General features: G+C 65.8%; 4 protein-coding genes across 6 annotated transcripts in view; 2 read left to right on the forward strand and 2 right to left on the reverse strand.

Annotated features, from left to right (window-relative positions):
• The window catches only part of LOC142600269 (casein kinase II subunit alpha-like), a 170,977-nt gene that overhangs the window by 143,681 nt on the left and 12,686 nt on the right, over positions 1-14,610 (reverse strand). The gene's annotated exons all lie outside the window — the stretch shown is intronic.
• The window catches only part of BOP1 (BOP1 ribosomal biogenesis factor), a 65,953-nt gene that overhangs the window by 41,474 nt on the left and 9,869 nt on the right, over positions 1-14,610 (forward strand). The gene's annotated exons all lie outside the window — the stretch shown is intronic.
• SCX (scleraxis bHLH transcription factor) lies at positions 292-10,634 on the reverse strand. 3 transcript variants are annotated; one of them, XM_075743008.1, is made up of 3 exons: positions 9,823-10,479; positions 3,869-3,878; positions 653-977 (listed from the first exon to the last, which is right to left on the reverse strand). In XM_075743008.1, the coding sequence occupies exons 1-3, from the start codon at positions 10,343-10,345 to the stop codon at positions 800-802; spliced, it is 711 nt and encodes a 236-aa protein (XP_075599123.1). In that variant the 5' UTR covers positions 10,346-10,479; the 3' UTR covers positions 653-799. The 3 variants fall into 3 exon arrangements, with proteins under 3 accessions (XP_075599122.1, XP_075599123.1, XP_075599124.1); XM_075743007.1 differs by lacking the exon at positions 3,869-3,878 and having other exon boundaries at positions 292-990; positions 9,827-10,634; XM_075743009.1 differs by lacking the exons at positions 653-977; positions 3,869-3,878 and adding an exon at positions 8,004-8,105 and having other exon boundaries at positions 9,827-10,479.
• On the forward strand, positions 1,028-2,263 carry LOC142600681 (uncharacterized; the record flags this gene model as incomplete). The annotated part of the gene is made up of 1 exon (XM_075747058.1): positions 1,028-2,263. A coding segment is annotated over one exon (1,236 nt), but the record flags the coding sequence as incomplete, so codon positions are not given.

Below are 14,610 nucleotides of genomic sequence, written 5' to 3' on the forward strand. Positions count from 1 at the left end.
TCCCTGCTTTTTACCTGGTCCTCCAGCTGGGTTTGAGCGTGGCACATGGGGGTCGGTGCTCGCCCCGGGCCACCCCGCGGGAAGGGTTTCGCCCCCCCCGGACCCCGTGCCGGGGCTCAGTGCTGGGGGCAGGCGGAGGGGCTGTGCCTGGCGCTGGGGGAGCGGAGCTCAAGCTGTGGCTCCGTCGCTTGCTGACCGGATGGTGCCTAAAGCCGGTGTGGGTGAGGGTGAAACCAGGGGTTTATTGTGTGAGGGGGGTCGGGGGCTCTGGGAGGAAGGAAGCTCCTGCCGTGAGTCTGAACCATATTCATTTTTAATTATACAAATTGCTCAGGCTTTATATTATCATATCAATGACATGAAACACCAGCATGTATTGATTAAACTCAACAAATGCAGCACCCCAGGACTCAGAGTTCAGGGGATGGAGTGGCTCAAAGCTGGAAGGGGACGGGCAGAGCAGGGTGTTTCCGTAAGCGGCTTCACCAGCGCTGCTCAAGTCAGACCTGGGACGGGGCTCTCCCCCGGGAGCAGCCGTGCGTGGCGTCCGCAGAGACCGGGGGGCAGGGACTCCCCTTCCAAGGAGCCCCGGAGCGGGTCCCCTGCCCCATCGGCTGGTTGGGCAGCGGCTGCGTTGCCCGCACCGTCGCGGAGCGTCCCTGCGCAGCGAGTGTTCCTCCAAGCCGCCATGTGCGGTCCTGCAAAGTCCTGCCGTCCCCGCGTCCGTGTTCGCCTCCCGTCTGCGGTCACCCCTCCGAGCCGGGAGGATGCCCGGCCTCTCCCGAGGCGTGTGTCCGGGTCAGGGTAGGGTCCTCCGGGGTGACGCCGTGCAGCTCTCCCCAGCAGCAGGGTGAAGGCAGGAGTGTCCGTGGCTGTGGTTTTGTGTGTGTGGCTTTTCCATCCTTCCTCCTTCTGCTCCTCCTTGTTGTCCTTCCTGAAAACTACGATCATCTAGCTCCGAATCGCCGTCTTCCTGTCTCGGTCTTTACTCTGCAGAGAAGAAGGAGAAGGCCAAGTTAAAAAAACACACCTGGGGCTGGGAGTTTTGCCAGCACGCTGGCTCCAGCCCTGGAGCCTCTCGCTCCTCCCTGGGCCGGTGCTTGGCAGGAGAGGCCTGCGGCAGCTCCGCTCCGACAGCTCCCGGGAGCCGCGGGGCAGCTTTCCCGAGGTGGCATTGTCATCCCTCCGTGTCTCTCTGGGGGTGAGCAGGAGCAGGAGCTGCGTCTGCCCCAAAGCCCTGGCCCTGCCAGGGGACTCCCCTCGCTGCCGCCCCTCTGCACGTCTCGGGGCGCCTGGCCCTTCCACCCCACTGTGCCGTGCCCGCGCTGCGTCCTCTGCAGTCGCTCACCCAGCCGCCTGCCTCCCGAGCCCCCGGAGAGCAGCAGCGGCAGGACAGAAACCCTCCGGACTGACCAAAGTGTCGCTAACAGCGCCCGGTTCGGGGCTCTCTGGTCCCTCCCCTGCAGCCCGAGTTCCTGCAGTTGGGACCTTCGTGTGCTCTGCTGAGGCCTTGACACACCGATCCGTCCCTGTCCCTCTGGTCGCCGTCTGCGGCGGGCAGGAAACCCTCCTGTGCCATCGCAGAGGCCTCCCGGCCAGCCCCTCGGTGACAGCCGAGCTGCGAGCCAGGCTTTGCTCCCCGGGCACCAGAAAAGCCCCCCACCGCATCACTGCCACCACCAGCACCATCACTGCCACCACCATCACTGCCGCCACCACCACCATCACTGCCACCACCAGCACCATCACTGCCACCACCATCACTGCCGCCACCACCGCCATCACTGCCACCACCAGCACCATCACTGCCACCACCATCACTGCCGCCACCACCGCCATCACTGCCACCACCAGCACCATCACTGCCACCACCAGCACCACCACCGCCATCACTGCCACCGCCAGCACCACCACTGCCATCACTGCCACCGCCATCACTGCCACCGCCATCACTGCCACCACCACCAGCAGCTCCATCAGCACCAGGACTGCCACCACCACCACCATCACTGCCACCATCACCAGCTCCACCAGCAGCATCACTGCCACCACCAGCACCAGCACGACCAGCACCAGCACTAATACCACCGCCAATACCACCACCACCAGTAGCACCACCATTACCACCAGCACCAGCGGTGCCCCGGCCAGGTGTGCACAGGCAGAGCTGGTGCTTCTCATTTCCAGTCTGATGGGATTCGTGGCCGCCTGGGCTTCACCCAGGTTGGGTGCAGGTCTGTCCCAGGGGCCGGGTGTTTGGTGACATTCCCACCTCTCCTCCGCTGGCCTGGGGCTTGCCAGCGTGGCCCAGCCGAGGCCACGTCCTGGGCCGGCCCGCAGGACTTGCTGCGGTGCAGCCTCCCCCACGGCTGCACGTGCGGCCCCTGCTCTGACTCTTCCTTTGTTACCGGGGGTGGGGAGGGGAGGGGAAGGGGAGTTCAGCTCAGAAATGGTAAAATTAAATTTCCCAGATGTTCAGGCCCCAGGAGTTCTTGTGCTGTCTGGAGAGGAAATGGGGATTCGGAAAATCCCGCCTCATATTTTTTCCCCTATCACCTTGCCTTTCCGCTGCCATTAAGTGCAGCAGGAACAGTAAATTACAGGGCTGCGGAGCCGTCCCATCTTGTAGATACCGTGGGGGGAGCGGGGGGATGGCGCTGCGGTGAGGCACTGAGCTCCTGGGCTCTGCCCGTGGCTCTGGGCAGCTCATCGCCCGCTCATGGCTCCACGTTTGCAGGCGGCTTTTGGGGATGTGCACGGAGCCCTCCGCTCCCCAGCACCGGCACCGTCCCTACAGCCCAGCGCTGACGTTGCATCCCATGCCCAAATTATGGGTCTTTTTGCACAAAACCCGCAGGCAGAACCGGGCTCCCGTCCCCCTGGCTAACGCCCAAGCCCTGGCTGTCCTCTGGGCTCGGTGGCAGGGTGACCCTGCCCCGGGTCACGGCAGGAGGGACGTGGAAGGCCGTTGTGACGGTGACACTGAGCTCCCCAGCTGTCCTTGCCGTACCTGGGGCGAGGGAGGGGGGCTCGGCCATGGGGCCAGGGATGACGCTGCCCCGGGGTGGCCTCACCCGTGCCTGCGCTGGAGCCCGGAGCAGCTGCTCCCAGGGCGGGATGGCTCCGGGTGCCCAGCAGCTCCAGTCACCTCCGCAGACCCGTCGGTGCAGGGTGGCTTTCCCCGTGCTCTGCGCAGAGCACCCAGCACGCCGATCGGCTCAGCCCTTCCTGCGCTTGCCCTCGGCTGCATCCAGCGTGGCACTCTGCGGAGGCCGTGTGCCGCGGGAGAGGCGGCTGCCAGCGGTTTTGCGCCAACAGCAATAAAACCCAGGGGTGCAGGCAAGCAGTGGGTGACAGGCTCTGCCCAGACCCACCGTCCCGCTCCTCCTCTCCTTCCTCCTCTCCCCGTCCTCCCAGCTGCTCTTACCCCTGACGGAGGCTGCGAGTTCCTCACTGAGTGGGGAGCCACAAGCCCGCTCGGTCGAGGCTGCCCTCAAAAACCTTTGCCGGCATTTTGCCTCCCGAGGGACAGAGCACAAACAGCCAGCAGCGACCCGCTCTGAGCCGCTCGGCAGCACTGAGCCGGGCACCCGTGGCCACACGAGGTCCGTTCAGGGAACCCCCCCCGTGACCTGCGGCCCCCCCTCGCCGCTGCTGCTGCTGAGCTCTCCTGTGCCCACAGCCGGGGCTGTCGGTGGCGGTTCGGCTGGATCCAGTGTGCCCGCGCTGCCTTCCCGGAACTCCTCGCCAGCCCCTTTGCCGAGCCCCCAGGGCCCTGCAGGCCAGGTTATCCCCCACCCTGACCCCCGCTCTCCTGCTTGGCCGCCTCGCCCCTTCCCGAGGTCCTGCCCTAGCCGCACGGGAAAACCTCGGGTCCTCTCATCGCTCTGCTCCAGCCCTGTGTCCTGCGCTTTCTCTGCTGGGAACTCCTCTCCGCTCCCTTTCCCTGGCACCGCAGCCGGTTTGAGAGGTGCTCCGAAAGACTTGTCTGCAGGGCTCCTGCCACACGGGTGCCCCCGGCCAGGCCAGGCACCATGCCGGTGCCGGGGGTCTGCAGAGCCTGACCAGCCCCCTCCTGCCTCCCCTCTCCTCCACGCGTTCCTCTTGAGGAGCACGTCCTCTGGGGTCTTCGTCCTCTGGGGTTTTTGTCCTCTGGGCTCTTCCCTCCCTGCCTGCCTGTTGTGCCCGCCGAGGTGGGACCTGGAGCTGCCCTGGCCCCTGCACAAAGCTGGCGGTCACCGATCCCCTGCCTGCTCCCCTCCGGTTCCTTGGCGCAGGATGGGGCAGCGTGCTCGTGGTGCGTACCCCTCCGTACCCTCCCTCCGCTCCCTGAGCGGCGCCTGGGGTGTGCAGGGAGGCCCGGGGGCCGCGGGGTTGTTTTACGGCCTTGCCGTGCCTCGGCCGCTCCTTTCTCACACGTCACCCGGCTGGCGGTGCTGGGGGATTAACGCCACGTCTGTGCCGTGACCCCGGCCTGCCCTCTGCGGGGGTCCCGGCTGCCCCCGAAGGGCTGGTGGCGGGGGGGGCAGCGCGCTGCCCTGAGGTCAGGGCAGAGGGCTCGAGCTCCGGGCCCCCGGTGAGGGGCTGCACCCCCGGCTGGCGGGAGCTGCCCCCCGGGGTGATCCAGCCCCCCCAGGGCTGGGTGGGCTGTGTGGGTCCGGGCTCCCAGAAGAGCCGGTCGTCCCCCGTCCTGCCCTCACCTCGAGGGGAGGCTTCAGCACCCGAGATGGAGGCAGGGAGCGCGCAGGGAGGGCAGGGATGGGACAGAGCCCTGAGCTGTCCCCGTGTCCTGCCAGCCTCTCCCGAGCCCCTGGCGTGGCGTGTGCCCGCGGCAGGAGGCAGACGGCTCTGGATGCTCTGCTGCCGCTGTGGCTTGGGAAGGGACGGGGTACCCACCCCGTGGGTGACGGAACAGGTCAGCCCTCCGGTGAGCGGGGTGCGGGCAGCCTTCGCTCCCACCGCCAGCCCGAAACGGGCCGGGAGGTTCAGCCGTGGTCGCTCTTGTGACACCTTTTAGCTCCCATGTGGTCTCGGTGCCCCCTCCCCGGTTTACTTTCCCTGCAAATACGTGCTCCCGTTCCAGAGGACAGAGTGGCCGATGCCGGACACTCGTCCCTCGTCACTTAACCGGTGTGCAATCCCGGCACTGACTGCTCGGGGTGACCCCCACACCCCCCCCACATCTCGTGTCCCCAGGCCCGCCTGCCCCTCGGCCCTTTACAGCTCTACGGGACGCAGGCAGCGGGGACGGGCGCTTTGCGAGGGCTCTCGGCACACAGAGGATACTGCGAGCGTCCTCAGCCCCGCAGCCAGCGGTTTCAGCAAGAGGTCTTGCTGCGATTTGGGCTTTTTGGCATTTGAACAAGCCCGGTCCGCCCCCCGGCGCAGGCGGCCTGCGAGCTGCCCCGGGCCGTGGCTGTCCCAGCAGCTCTCGCAGCCGTGGAGCAATGTCCCGGTTATCCCCGCCTGGCAGGCACCATGGCGCAGGCAACAGCCACAGAGGAGAACCTGGAGAAGCCCCTCCATGGGCTGGGAGGTTTGGGGTGTCTGGGGCACCAGCCAGGCCCCCTCTCCCGGCGCTCGCTTACGGCAATGGCATGGTCCTGCTCCCTTGCCATGCTGGGGACCGTCCCGTCCATCGCTGCCACCCGCACGTTGTCCCACGGCGCCTGTGGCAAGCGCGATGCTCCTAAGTGTGGTGTCCACCTCCCTCCTGCTTATGTCCTGAGCGCGCCTTGTCCCCACACAGGTTTTTAATCGTTTGATTAGGTCGGGGGGAACCGGTACGAGCCTGAGCAGCCGCCGGCCCAGGCAGCCCCTTTAGCAGAGCTCAGCCCTTCTCCGGTGGGCGGCAGACACCTGCACGTGAGTCATTTTAGAGAAGGACCTTTCCAGGGAGATGGTGTTGGTGTCAGCCCGATAGAGGAAAGTCCCTGGGTTACGGCGTCGGGACGCCTGGGTGCGAGGCGAGGCTGAGCCACGCAGCATGAATCTGGGCAAGCGCCTTTGCCCGCCGGGGTGCTGCTCAAGCAGCAGCAGCGGGACGAGGCAAAGGATCGGCTAGGAAGGGGTCGCAGAAAGTTCGCTGCCCTACTCGGCTGTCCCTTGGGGTGCCCACGGCAGCCGGCAACCCCAGACATCCCCCCGAGCTCTGTCCTGTGACCCCTCTCGCTAGACAGAGCTTCTGTGCGGCAGCTCGCACCTTCCAGCCCGTTTGTCCCCTCCCTGCAGCGGGTCCTGCAACTCCCCTGGTGCTCCTGCCTTCCCGGCCAGGGTGCCCGGGGACGAGGTGGCATCTGGCCTCTGCCTGCGCTGTCTCGTGGGGCTCCAGTGCCGGTCGTGCCATCTCCTGCCTCTCGAGAGTGTCACGCGGCACTCTTAACGAGGGGAGCCGTGACATCGGCTTCCCGCTCGGTATCATGGGTTGGGCGCAGCCTCCCACGGCTCGGGATGGAGACGGTGTGCCCGGCACGGATGGAGGCTGCGGGAGGGCTGGGAGCTGGGCAGGCATGGCGCGTCTTGGGCGTTTTGGGAAGGAGGAGGTTTCAGAGAGCCGCCGCAGTAGGCGCCTGCAGGCTGGGGTGTCTGCTGCCGCAGGCTGGCCGGCTCTCACGGCACGGCTGGCGCAAAACGGTCGGGCAGAGCTGGTGATAGAGGGGCAAATGGTGCGGGGGCTCGCATGGGGCCACCACAAAGGAGGTCCCTTGCTTTGGCAAAGCCTCGAAAGCTGGAGGGGGACAGAATCACGTACCACAAGGTCACATTGGTTGAAACGCCGTGGTTAGATGTGAGCCAAAAGACACGGCGAGAAGGCAGACCTGACGGGGATGGATGGGCCATTCTGACCTGAGCACCCAGCAGCACAAGACCATTTATATTCTGATATAATCAAGCTGCTCTCCTCTAAGCTCAGTGTGGAGCGAAGCTGTGTGTGCGTCTGGGAGAGGAGCAGCGGCTCTGCCTCCTTCCCTCGTGGGACACGTGAGTGGGGAGGGGGTCTCCCAGGAGCCGCGAGCTGTCGCTGGCTGAGCTGCCGAGCCTGCCAAGGGCCGGAGCTGCCGCACACACGGGCACTGCTCGGCTCTGAGCGCTCGGCCGGGCGAGGGGTCTCGCACGGAGCTGGCTTCTGAAGGGGCTGGGGGCCATCTGGCTCTCCAGAGCCCGGGCAGGGTCCCTTCCACCCGACGGCAGACGGGCTGTGAGATCCCAGCTGCGCTGTGTTTGCAGCTCCAGAGGAGATTGCTTCCATTTCCTCACCATTTGTCAAAATACCTTCCTGATAAAAGATGGTTTATTTTATTCCTTTAACACACAATAAAACCTATCGAGTTGTTATCTGGCCGTAAAATCTCAAGCACGGAGCGAGCGCACTGCTTAGGCACGGTCTGTTCGGTCCCCGCTTCCCAGCATGAGCCTGACCTAGCTTTTCTCAACCAACCCAAAGTACCTTGTGCCCTTGGACAGCCGCCGAGGAGCTGATCCTGGGGAGGTTTCTCCAGAAGAGCTGCAGGAAGGGAGGTGGCTCGTCTTGGCCCAGGGGTCCCGCGCTGCCTATCCCTTCACGTGCCTCGGCACAGACGTGCCGGTCCAGGGGTTTGCTCCCGCACGGAGTCCGTGCTGGGAACTGGTGCAAAAGCGGCAATGGGAATTGATAGGAATTGAAGGAAAAGTGGCAATGAGAATCTGTAGGAGTTGAAGGACAAGTGGCAGTGGCAGCAAAAGAGGCAGAGAACACTTGATCTTTGAAGCTGTTGCAGGAAGTTTCTGAACAGGCTGGTAACTGGGAGGTGGGGGAGTTTCCCAGTTCAGCCCTGTAGGAGCTTTCCCACCTGCAGCTTCTGTTTTTAAACTGGGATAGCGCTGGCTTGAGCAGTTTGCTGGCGCAGGAGGGCACTTCCCAGCCGGTGGTCTGCATCCCTCACCCAGCGGGGAGAGTTTTGACACTGGTGCACATGAAAGCTACGGAGAGGGCAGGCGCTGCCCGAGCGGAAAGAGCCCCGTGTATTCGTCTGACAACCTCAGGTTTCGCAGCGCAAGTCCCAGCAGATGCAAAGACTCCTGACGCTGTTCCCTCCTGCCTGCTGCTCCCAGATCTGTCTCCTTCTCTAGTGGATTGGAAAGGGCGCGCAAAGGGGATTAACAGCGTTTGGGGTTTTCCTGCTCTGAAATACTCAAGCTGTCAGAGTTTGCTCGTGACTGGTTTTACCGCCACTGCTTCGCGCTTAATGAGCCTTGAATCCTTAACAAAGACTTCTCCCTCTTCGGGGCGTTACTCATGGGGGTTAAACGGGTTCAAACGGTGCAGCGTGCACGCATGGCTCCCGCTGCCATCCCGACGCCTCTGCCTCGCCTCTCATGCCCTCCTTTGCCTCTACCCTGCCAGGGACCATCTGCGCCGTGAGGAAACCAACAGGTTTCTAAACCCAGCCGCCCAGGGCACAGCCACCTCGAGCAGGGCTTGAGGCTCCTGACAGCCACCTCCTCCCCGTGCCCCCGCTCCCCCGTGGCTGCGTGTGCGTGGCCAGAGCTGCCCCGTACGTCAGGAGAGCCCCGAGAAAGGCTGCAGCCCTGCACCGTGCCCTGCATGGCACCCCGCGGGGGGGGTTTGCTTTCCCTGCACGGCCGGAGAAGGTCCACTGGCACAGGCAGGACCGTGCCGGGGTGGCAGCCGCTCAGTGCCTCTCCCAGCCGGTGGCACTCGTGCAAACGGCCCCCGGAGCCTCCGCAGAGCGGCTGCTGAAGCTGGATTTTCCCATTCTGGCTGCTGGGCTCGCGTCCTAGTCCGCCAGCCCCCCCTCGCCCTCCGTGGGCAGCAGTGCTCGCCCCACCGGAGCCGTGGGCCTGTTACAGCAGGCGTTGGCCAGGGACGGTGCCGGGCAGGCACAGAGACAGCCTCTGCCAGGGACGGTGCTGCCCCCGGATGCCCGGAGGAGAGCGCTCCCCTAAAAGCACGGGGTCAAGAGCCAGGAGCGGGGGACACGGGGGACACCGGGTGACGTTACAGCTCCCACTCGCTGGCAGAGACCTGCTGGTGCCTTTGGCTGGGACAGCCGAGCCGCTTCCCAGGTGCTGGTGGGGCAGAGCTGCCGGTCCCCGCCATCCTCCGGGGAGCTTGAGGGGAGCCTGCATGCCATGCCGTGGCGTTGGCCTCAGCTTCCCCCCGTCCCTGTCGCGGCACGGCTCCCTGGGACACCAGGCCTGCGGCTGGGCACGCAGAGCCAGCACGGCCCTCGCCCGGGCAGACACACCAGCCCGGGGAGCCGGCCCTGCCACCCGCCGCCAGCATCGGGGGGCTGGGAGCCCCGGCTGCGGCCAGCCCTGCACCCGAGTCGCTCTCGCCTCGCTGTCTGCTGCCTGGACTGTGCCGGAGGGGAGATGCAGACTCTTTCCGGACTCTTACTTTCCCTGTGCCTCTGATTTCCAGCTCCTAAAATCCATTTCTCGCCCTCGGAGGGATTCCCCTTCTCCTGTCCCTTTGCCTTCCAGCAAACGCATGCGAGATTCGGAGGCTTTGGGCAGCAAATCTAGACATGCTAAAGGGACGCACCGTGTTTTCCGCGCCCGGGTTTTGGACTCGCCGATGGGGTCTGGCGTGCTCTCGGGCTTGTGTTGATACAGCTCCCGCCGGAGCTGCTCCGTCTCTCCCAGCCATCCCATCTCTCCCTCAGCTCGCACCAGCCTGACGGAGCCGTAGCCGGTGCCCCGGCACTCCCTGACCCCCCTCCTCGCACGGCTGTGGCAGGGGACGCCCGGGGGTCCCCCGCCGCGGCCGGCGCAGCCTCCTGCAGCCGAAAGCCCCGTGGGGACGGCGCGAGCGGCCACTTACCAGCTTCCTCTGGTTGCTGAGGCAGAAAGTGCAGATCTGTTTGGGCTGGGAGTTCTCGGTGTCGCGCGCGGGGGGGCTGCCGCCGCCGTGGTGGTAGAAGGCAGGGGTGGTGTGGCAGGGCTGCCCATCCCCGCACGCCTCCCCCACCAGCAGCACGTTCCCCAGGTGGGAGATGTAGCTGGAGGCCAGTCTCAAGGTCTCAATCTTGGAGAGCTTTCTGTCGGCCGGCTCGGTGGGGATGAGCGTGCGGAGGGCGGTGAAGGCGGTGTTGACGCTGTTGGTGCGGTCACGCTCCCGCGCGTTGGCCGTGTGACGCTGCCGTGGCTCCCTGTTGATCCGGTTGGGTTTCTTGCCGCTCCTGCGCTTGCTGGCCTTGATGCCGTAGCCGTCGGCGTCCAGGTGGTAGGGCTTCTCGTCCGAGCCGGAGCTCTCGCTGCCGTTCTCCTCGTCCTCGGACAGCATGCTGATCTCAGGGTACAGGTACCGGCTGGGGGCCGAGCGCAGCATGGCAAAGGACATGTTGGGCGGCCAGGGGACACCGGGGAAGCCGCGTGGGGACCGCCGCGCTCTGCCGACCTCCTCCTGCTCTGGGCCGCCTCAGCTCCAGGCGCTCATGCTGCTTCCTCGGCTGGGGTCCGGGGAGCCCCGGCTCGCGTCGCCCTCCCCGGGCAGGCTCCGGCTGGGCGGTGGTGCGGCAGGGGGTCCCCCTCCCCAGCTCCCCGCCGGCTCTCTCTGCGCAGAAGGGGTTAAGGGCTGCTCACAGGCAGGGCTGCCTGTTTCCTCTCCCCACACATGTGCATCTTAAGACGCCGAGTGTGGCAGGAGCGGGGAGTTTTATAGCAGCAGCAGTGGTCAGCCAGGCCCCTCCTCCGGCTCCGGCAGGCAGCCCTGCTCCGGCTCTGGAAGTGGGAGCCGCAGAGGCTCACGCCTACCTGAGCTCACCCTCCGTCCCCGCAGGGGACTTAACCCTTCAGGGCTCGGCCAGGGGTCCTGCCCGTGGCCGGGGGGGCCGCGGCCAGCGTGGCGAGGATGGGAGCGCTTGCTGCGGTTCACCTGCCGGCTGCGGGCCTCGGCCACGGCTCCCGACCCGGCACGCGGCGGGCACATGGGGGCTCGTGCATCGTCCTCGCCCACCGCCTGCGTGGGCCTGGGTGGGCACGGCGCTGCCAGGAAGTGGGCGCCTGCAGTGGGGTCTGTGGGGGCTCCCGGAGGACCCTACGTGCTGGGGTGGGAGGGAGGGTCCCCCGGCCCCACGCCTGTGGGGGTCACGGGCAGCCTGCGCCTGGGACGGGGCTGGGGCTGGGGCCGCTTCGCCCCCAGGCCGGGGCTGGGGAGTTGGGCTCCTGCTCAGGATTAGTCCCTGCAAAGAGAGCCCCTGAGAGCGCTCCCTCCCCTTCCTGCAGCATGACCAAATCCATCCCGCCGCTGCTGCTGCTGCTAATGGGGCAGAGAGGGAGGAATTAACCCTTGAGGCGCTGCCCGCCAGCACACCTCCGCCACAGCTCCCGCCTGGTGCGCGCCTGCTGCTTTAATTTGCTGTAATTTCCTCCCCAGATATCGAGAACAACATTTGTGTCTCCAGAAGCCTGATAGGTGTGTGCAAGTGGAGACCTGCTTCTGCCCCCGTAACCTGTCCCCGTAACCTGTCCCCGTAACCTGTCCCCATAACCTGCCCCCATAACCTGTCCCCGTAACCTGCCCCCATAACCTGTCCCCGTAACCTGTCCCCGTAACCTGTCCCCATAACCTGCCCCCGTAACCTGTCCCCATAACCTGTCCCCGTAACCTGTCCCCGTAACCTGTCCCCGTAACCTGCCCCCATAACCTGCCCCCATAACCTGTCCCCGTAACCTGCCCCCATAACCTGCCCCCATAACCTGTCCCCATAACCTGCCCCCATAACCTGTCCCCGTAACCTGTCCCCATAACCTGTCCCCGTAACCTGTCCCCGTAACCTGCCCCCATAACCTGTCCCCGTAACCTGTCCCCGTAACCTGCCCCCATAACCTGCCCCCATAACCTGTCCCCATAACCTGCCCCCATAACCTGTCCCCGTAACCTGCCCCCATAACCTGCCCCCGTAACCTGTCCCCGTAACCTGTCCCCGTAACCGTGCCGGCTCTGCTGAGCCCGCAGAAACCAGCACCTGCTGGCAGGGTCGACTTTGCAACCTGCCCCAAACTGCCCCCTGCTCCCCTTCCCGTGCCGGCTCGTCGTGCCCACGCGGGCAGCTCCAGCAGACTCCTCTGGGGACAGAGGGCCTGGAGGGGTCGAGCAGCGGTCCCCGTGGACCCCCAGCGGCTGCCGCTTCGGTCCTGGCTGGCTGTGCCCAGACCTGGGACCAAAGGAAAGCAAGGCCTTTCTGCGCTCTGCAGGGGACCTTAGAGGACCCCACACCCAGGATGGGTCCAGGGAACCTGCGGAGCTCCGGGCTGCCTTGCCCCGGCCCCATAACCTCGTAAAATAGGGGTTGTGACAGTGGGACACTGCACACTCCACCTTCGCACGAGGAGAGCAGCGGTGCCCGGAGGAAGCCTGCTCTTTCCCAAGGGCAGGCACGGCTCCCAGCCCGGCAGAGCTCCCGCCGCTCGGCTCTGCTTGGGGGACCCTCAGGGCAGCGTCAGCCCCTGGCAGGGGGACTGCAAACCCGCAGTTTGGGGGGGCTGCAGCGGGGCTGAGCCTCACGGACTGCTCTCCCCTTGGCAGCGGGAGGGACACCGGCTGCTTTTGGTGAGGGGGGGGGGCTGACAATCCCCAGCGGCGGCAGCTCCAGCCCTGCCTGTACACAGCCCCGGGGGCGGCCGGGCGAGACCCTGTGGCTCTGCTGGCGCAGCCACGTCATGGCCCTCGAGTGCACTGAGTTTGGGTGGTGTGTTGGTAAGTGGCGTTTTAACTTGGCCAGGACTGGGAATTGCCGTTTGCTGTGAAGTCTCGGGTTTCCCCTCCCTCCGTTTCGGCGGTGCAGTGCGCAGTGCGTCCCCCCGAGCGCGCTCCCCAGCAGAAGCTCTGCACGGGGTGTTGGCACTCCGAGCCAGTGTTTTGCACCTTTGCAGTGTGCTACCACAGTTAATCACCAGTCTCAGCAGCTCCTGAAATCCAAGCCACTGTCATCTCCTTCCACAGCGCTGGGCGCTCACCATGTGTGCTTTGGAAACCCAGGCTCCTGTAGGCATCTGCTTTCGTTTAGCTCCACTAATGATCTTGCTTTTCTCTAGCACCTTCTATCCAAGTGCAATCCCTGGGCGCTTTCCCTGCACTGTCCTTCCTGGTGAGACACACGTCCGTCTCCCTGCGGCTGGACCGGGATGGAGGACGGTGCCGTGTGCCGGTGACACTCAGCCCTGGGTCGGGCCGGAGCACCGGACCTGGCACTGCCTCGGAAAGCCCCGGCCTTAAGCAAGCAGAGGCATTTGGCTGCAGACATTGCAGCGTCCCGACCCCTGGCTCTGTGGCTCTCCTGGCTTCCCAGAGAGCTTCCATGATGTCCTGCTTTGGGCATCGTCTTCCCGGCCCTGGCAGGTCAGCAGAGCCTGGTGTAGGCGCCTTCTCCTGGGCAGCCTGCGGCTGCAGAGCCATGGCCGAGGAGTCTGAAATTCCCCGCTGCGATCCATCCCCTGCCACGGCTTTATTACCTGGAAGCTTGGCCTGGCTGCCTGCAGTGACGCCACTGCTCCGCTGCCGAGGAGGTGCTGCCTGCAGCGGCTGCCTGCCTCGCCCTGCTCCTGGGCCGAGGTGCTGGGCCGTGGTGCAGCTGGGCTTTCACGGTCCCTTTTAAATCTGCCTCTCCCCGTCTTCGGGAGCTGCCCTCCCCAGCTAACAGCCCTGCAGAGCCGGGGCGGGGGGGGCTTGGGCTGACTTCCCTGCAGACACCCTGACCCCGGGCTCTGCGGAGCTTCCCTCCCCGCAGAGGGTGCTCGGTGCTCGTGCCGGACCCTCGAGGACCCCGCTCCTACGGGAACGGCTGTGGGGGTGCTGGGCGTGCAGAGCCCTCTCCAGCACTGCCGCAGTCTGGACTGCGGTCGCTTTGGGGGGGGCACACGAGTCGTTCTCCTGCCGTGGTCCCGGGATGCCCAGTGCCCCACCAGCACCCGGGCACGCTGCCGTGGCCTCTGGGGTGGGTGGTGGGCGGGCTGAGCTTGCCCCGTCCCCTTTCTCCTCCACGTGGACCGGATATTTTCAAGAGAAGAATCTTTCCTACGAGGCTCTCCAGCTGCCAGGAATGTGCGTCTAGGAATGCCCAGGGCCCATCCAAGAACAACTTCCAGACGTGAGGCTGAGTGACGGCAGTCCCTCGCTCCAGGGCTCCAGACTCCCCCACGCTCGCTTGGAGGACGCAGCTCGCCGGAGGCGATGTGTTAACGACACGGGAGGCAGCCACGCCGCCCGAGTGGGTGGGTGGGAGGCGAGCGGAGGGGAAGGACGGGCTGTGGCTACTGGGCTGCTTCGGCTCCGTCTGGGAGGAATTTGCTCCTTCCTCTGCGCTGCGGGACTAGGGGAGGACGTGGATCCCGCTGCTGGGCATTAGCCCCGTGGGGGAGCCGCAGCCTGGCCATCCTCCCGCGGCGGCCCCCGGCGTGTGTGTCCCTTATGGCTGAGACCCCGGTCCTGACCTACCCATGGCTCTGCTCCTGCCTGGAGCAACCGGGGCCGGGGACTCCCGGTTGGGGCCTCCCAGTGTCCTCCCAGCAGTCACTGGGGGGGGTCTGTGCCAGCACGTAAGCGCCAGGGACGAGACCAGCGCGTGGGGCATCCTCCCGGCACCGAGCCTGTCCCTGCCAGGCCCT

Source organism: Balearica regulorum, chromosome 2 (assembly GCF_011004875.1).
Source record: "Balearica regulorum gibbericeps isolate bBalReg1 chromosome 2, bBalReg1.pri, whole genome shotgun sequence".
Classification (NCBI taxonomy): Eukaryota; Metazoa; Chordata; class Aves; order Gruiformes; family Gruidae; genus Balearica; species Balearica regulorum.

What these genes read in the sequence shown, in the direction of transcription:
- SCX (XM_075743008.1), bottom strand. Translation starts at nt 10,345, where the DNA reads ATGTCCTTTGCCATGCTGCGCTCGGCCCCCAGCCGGTACCTGTACCCT.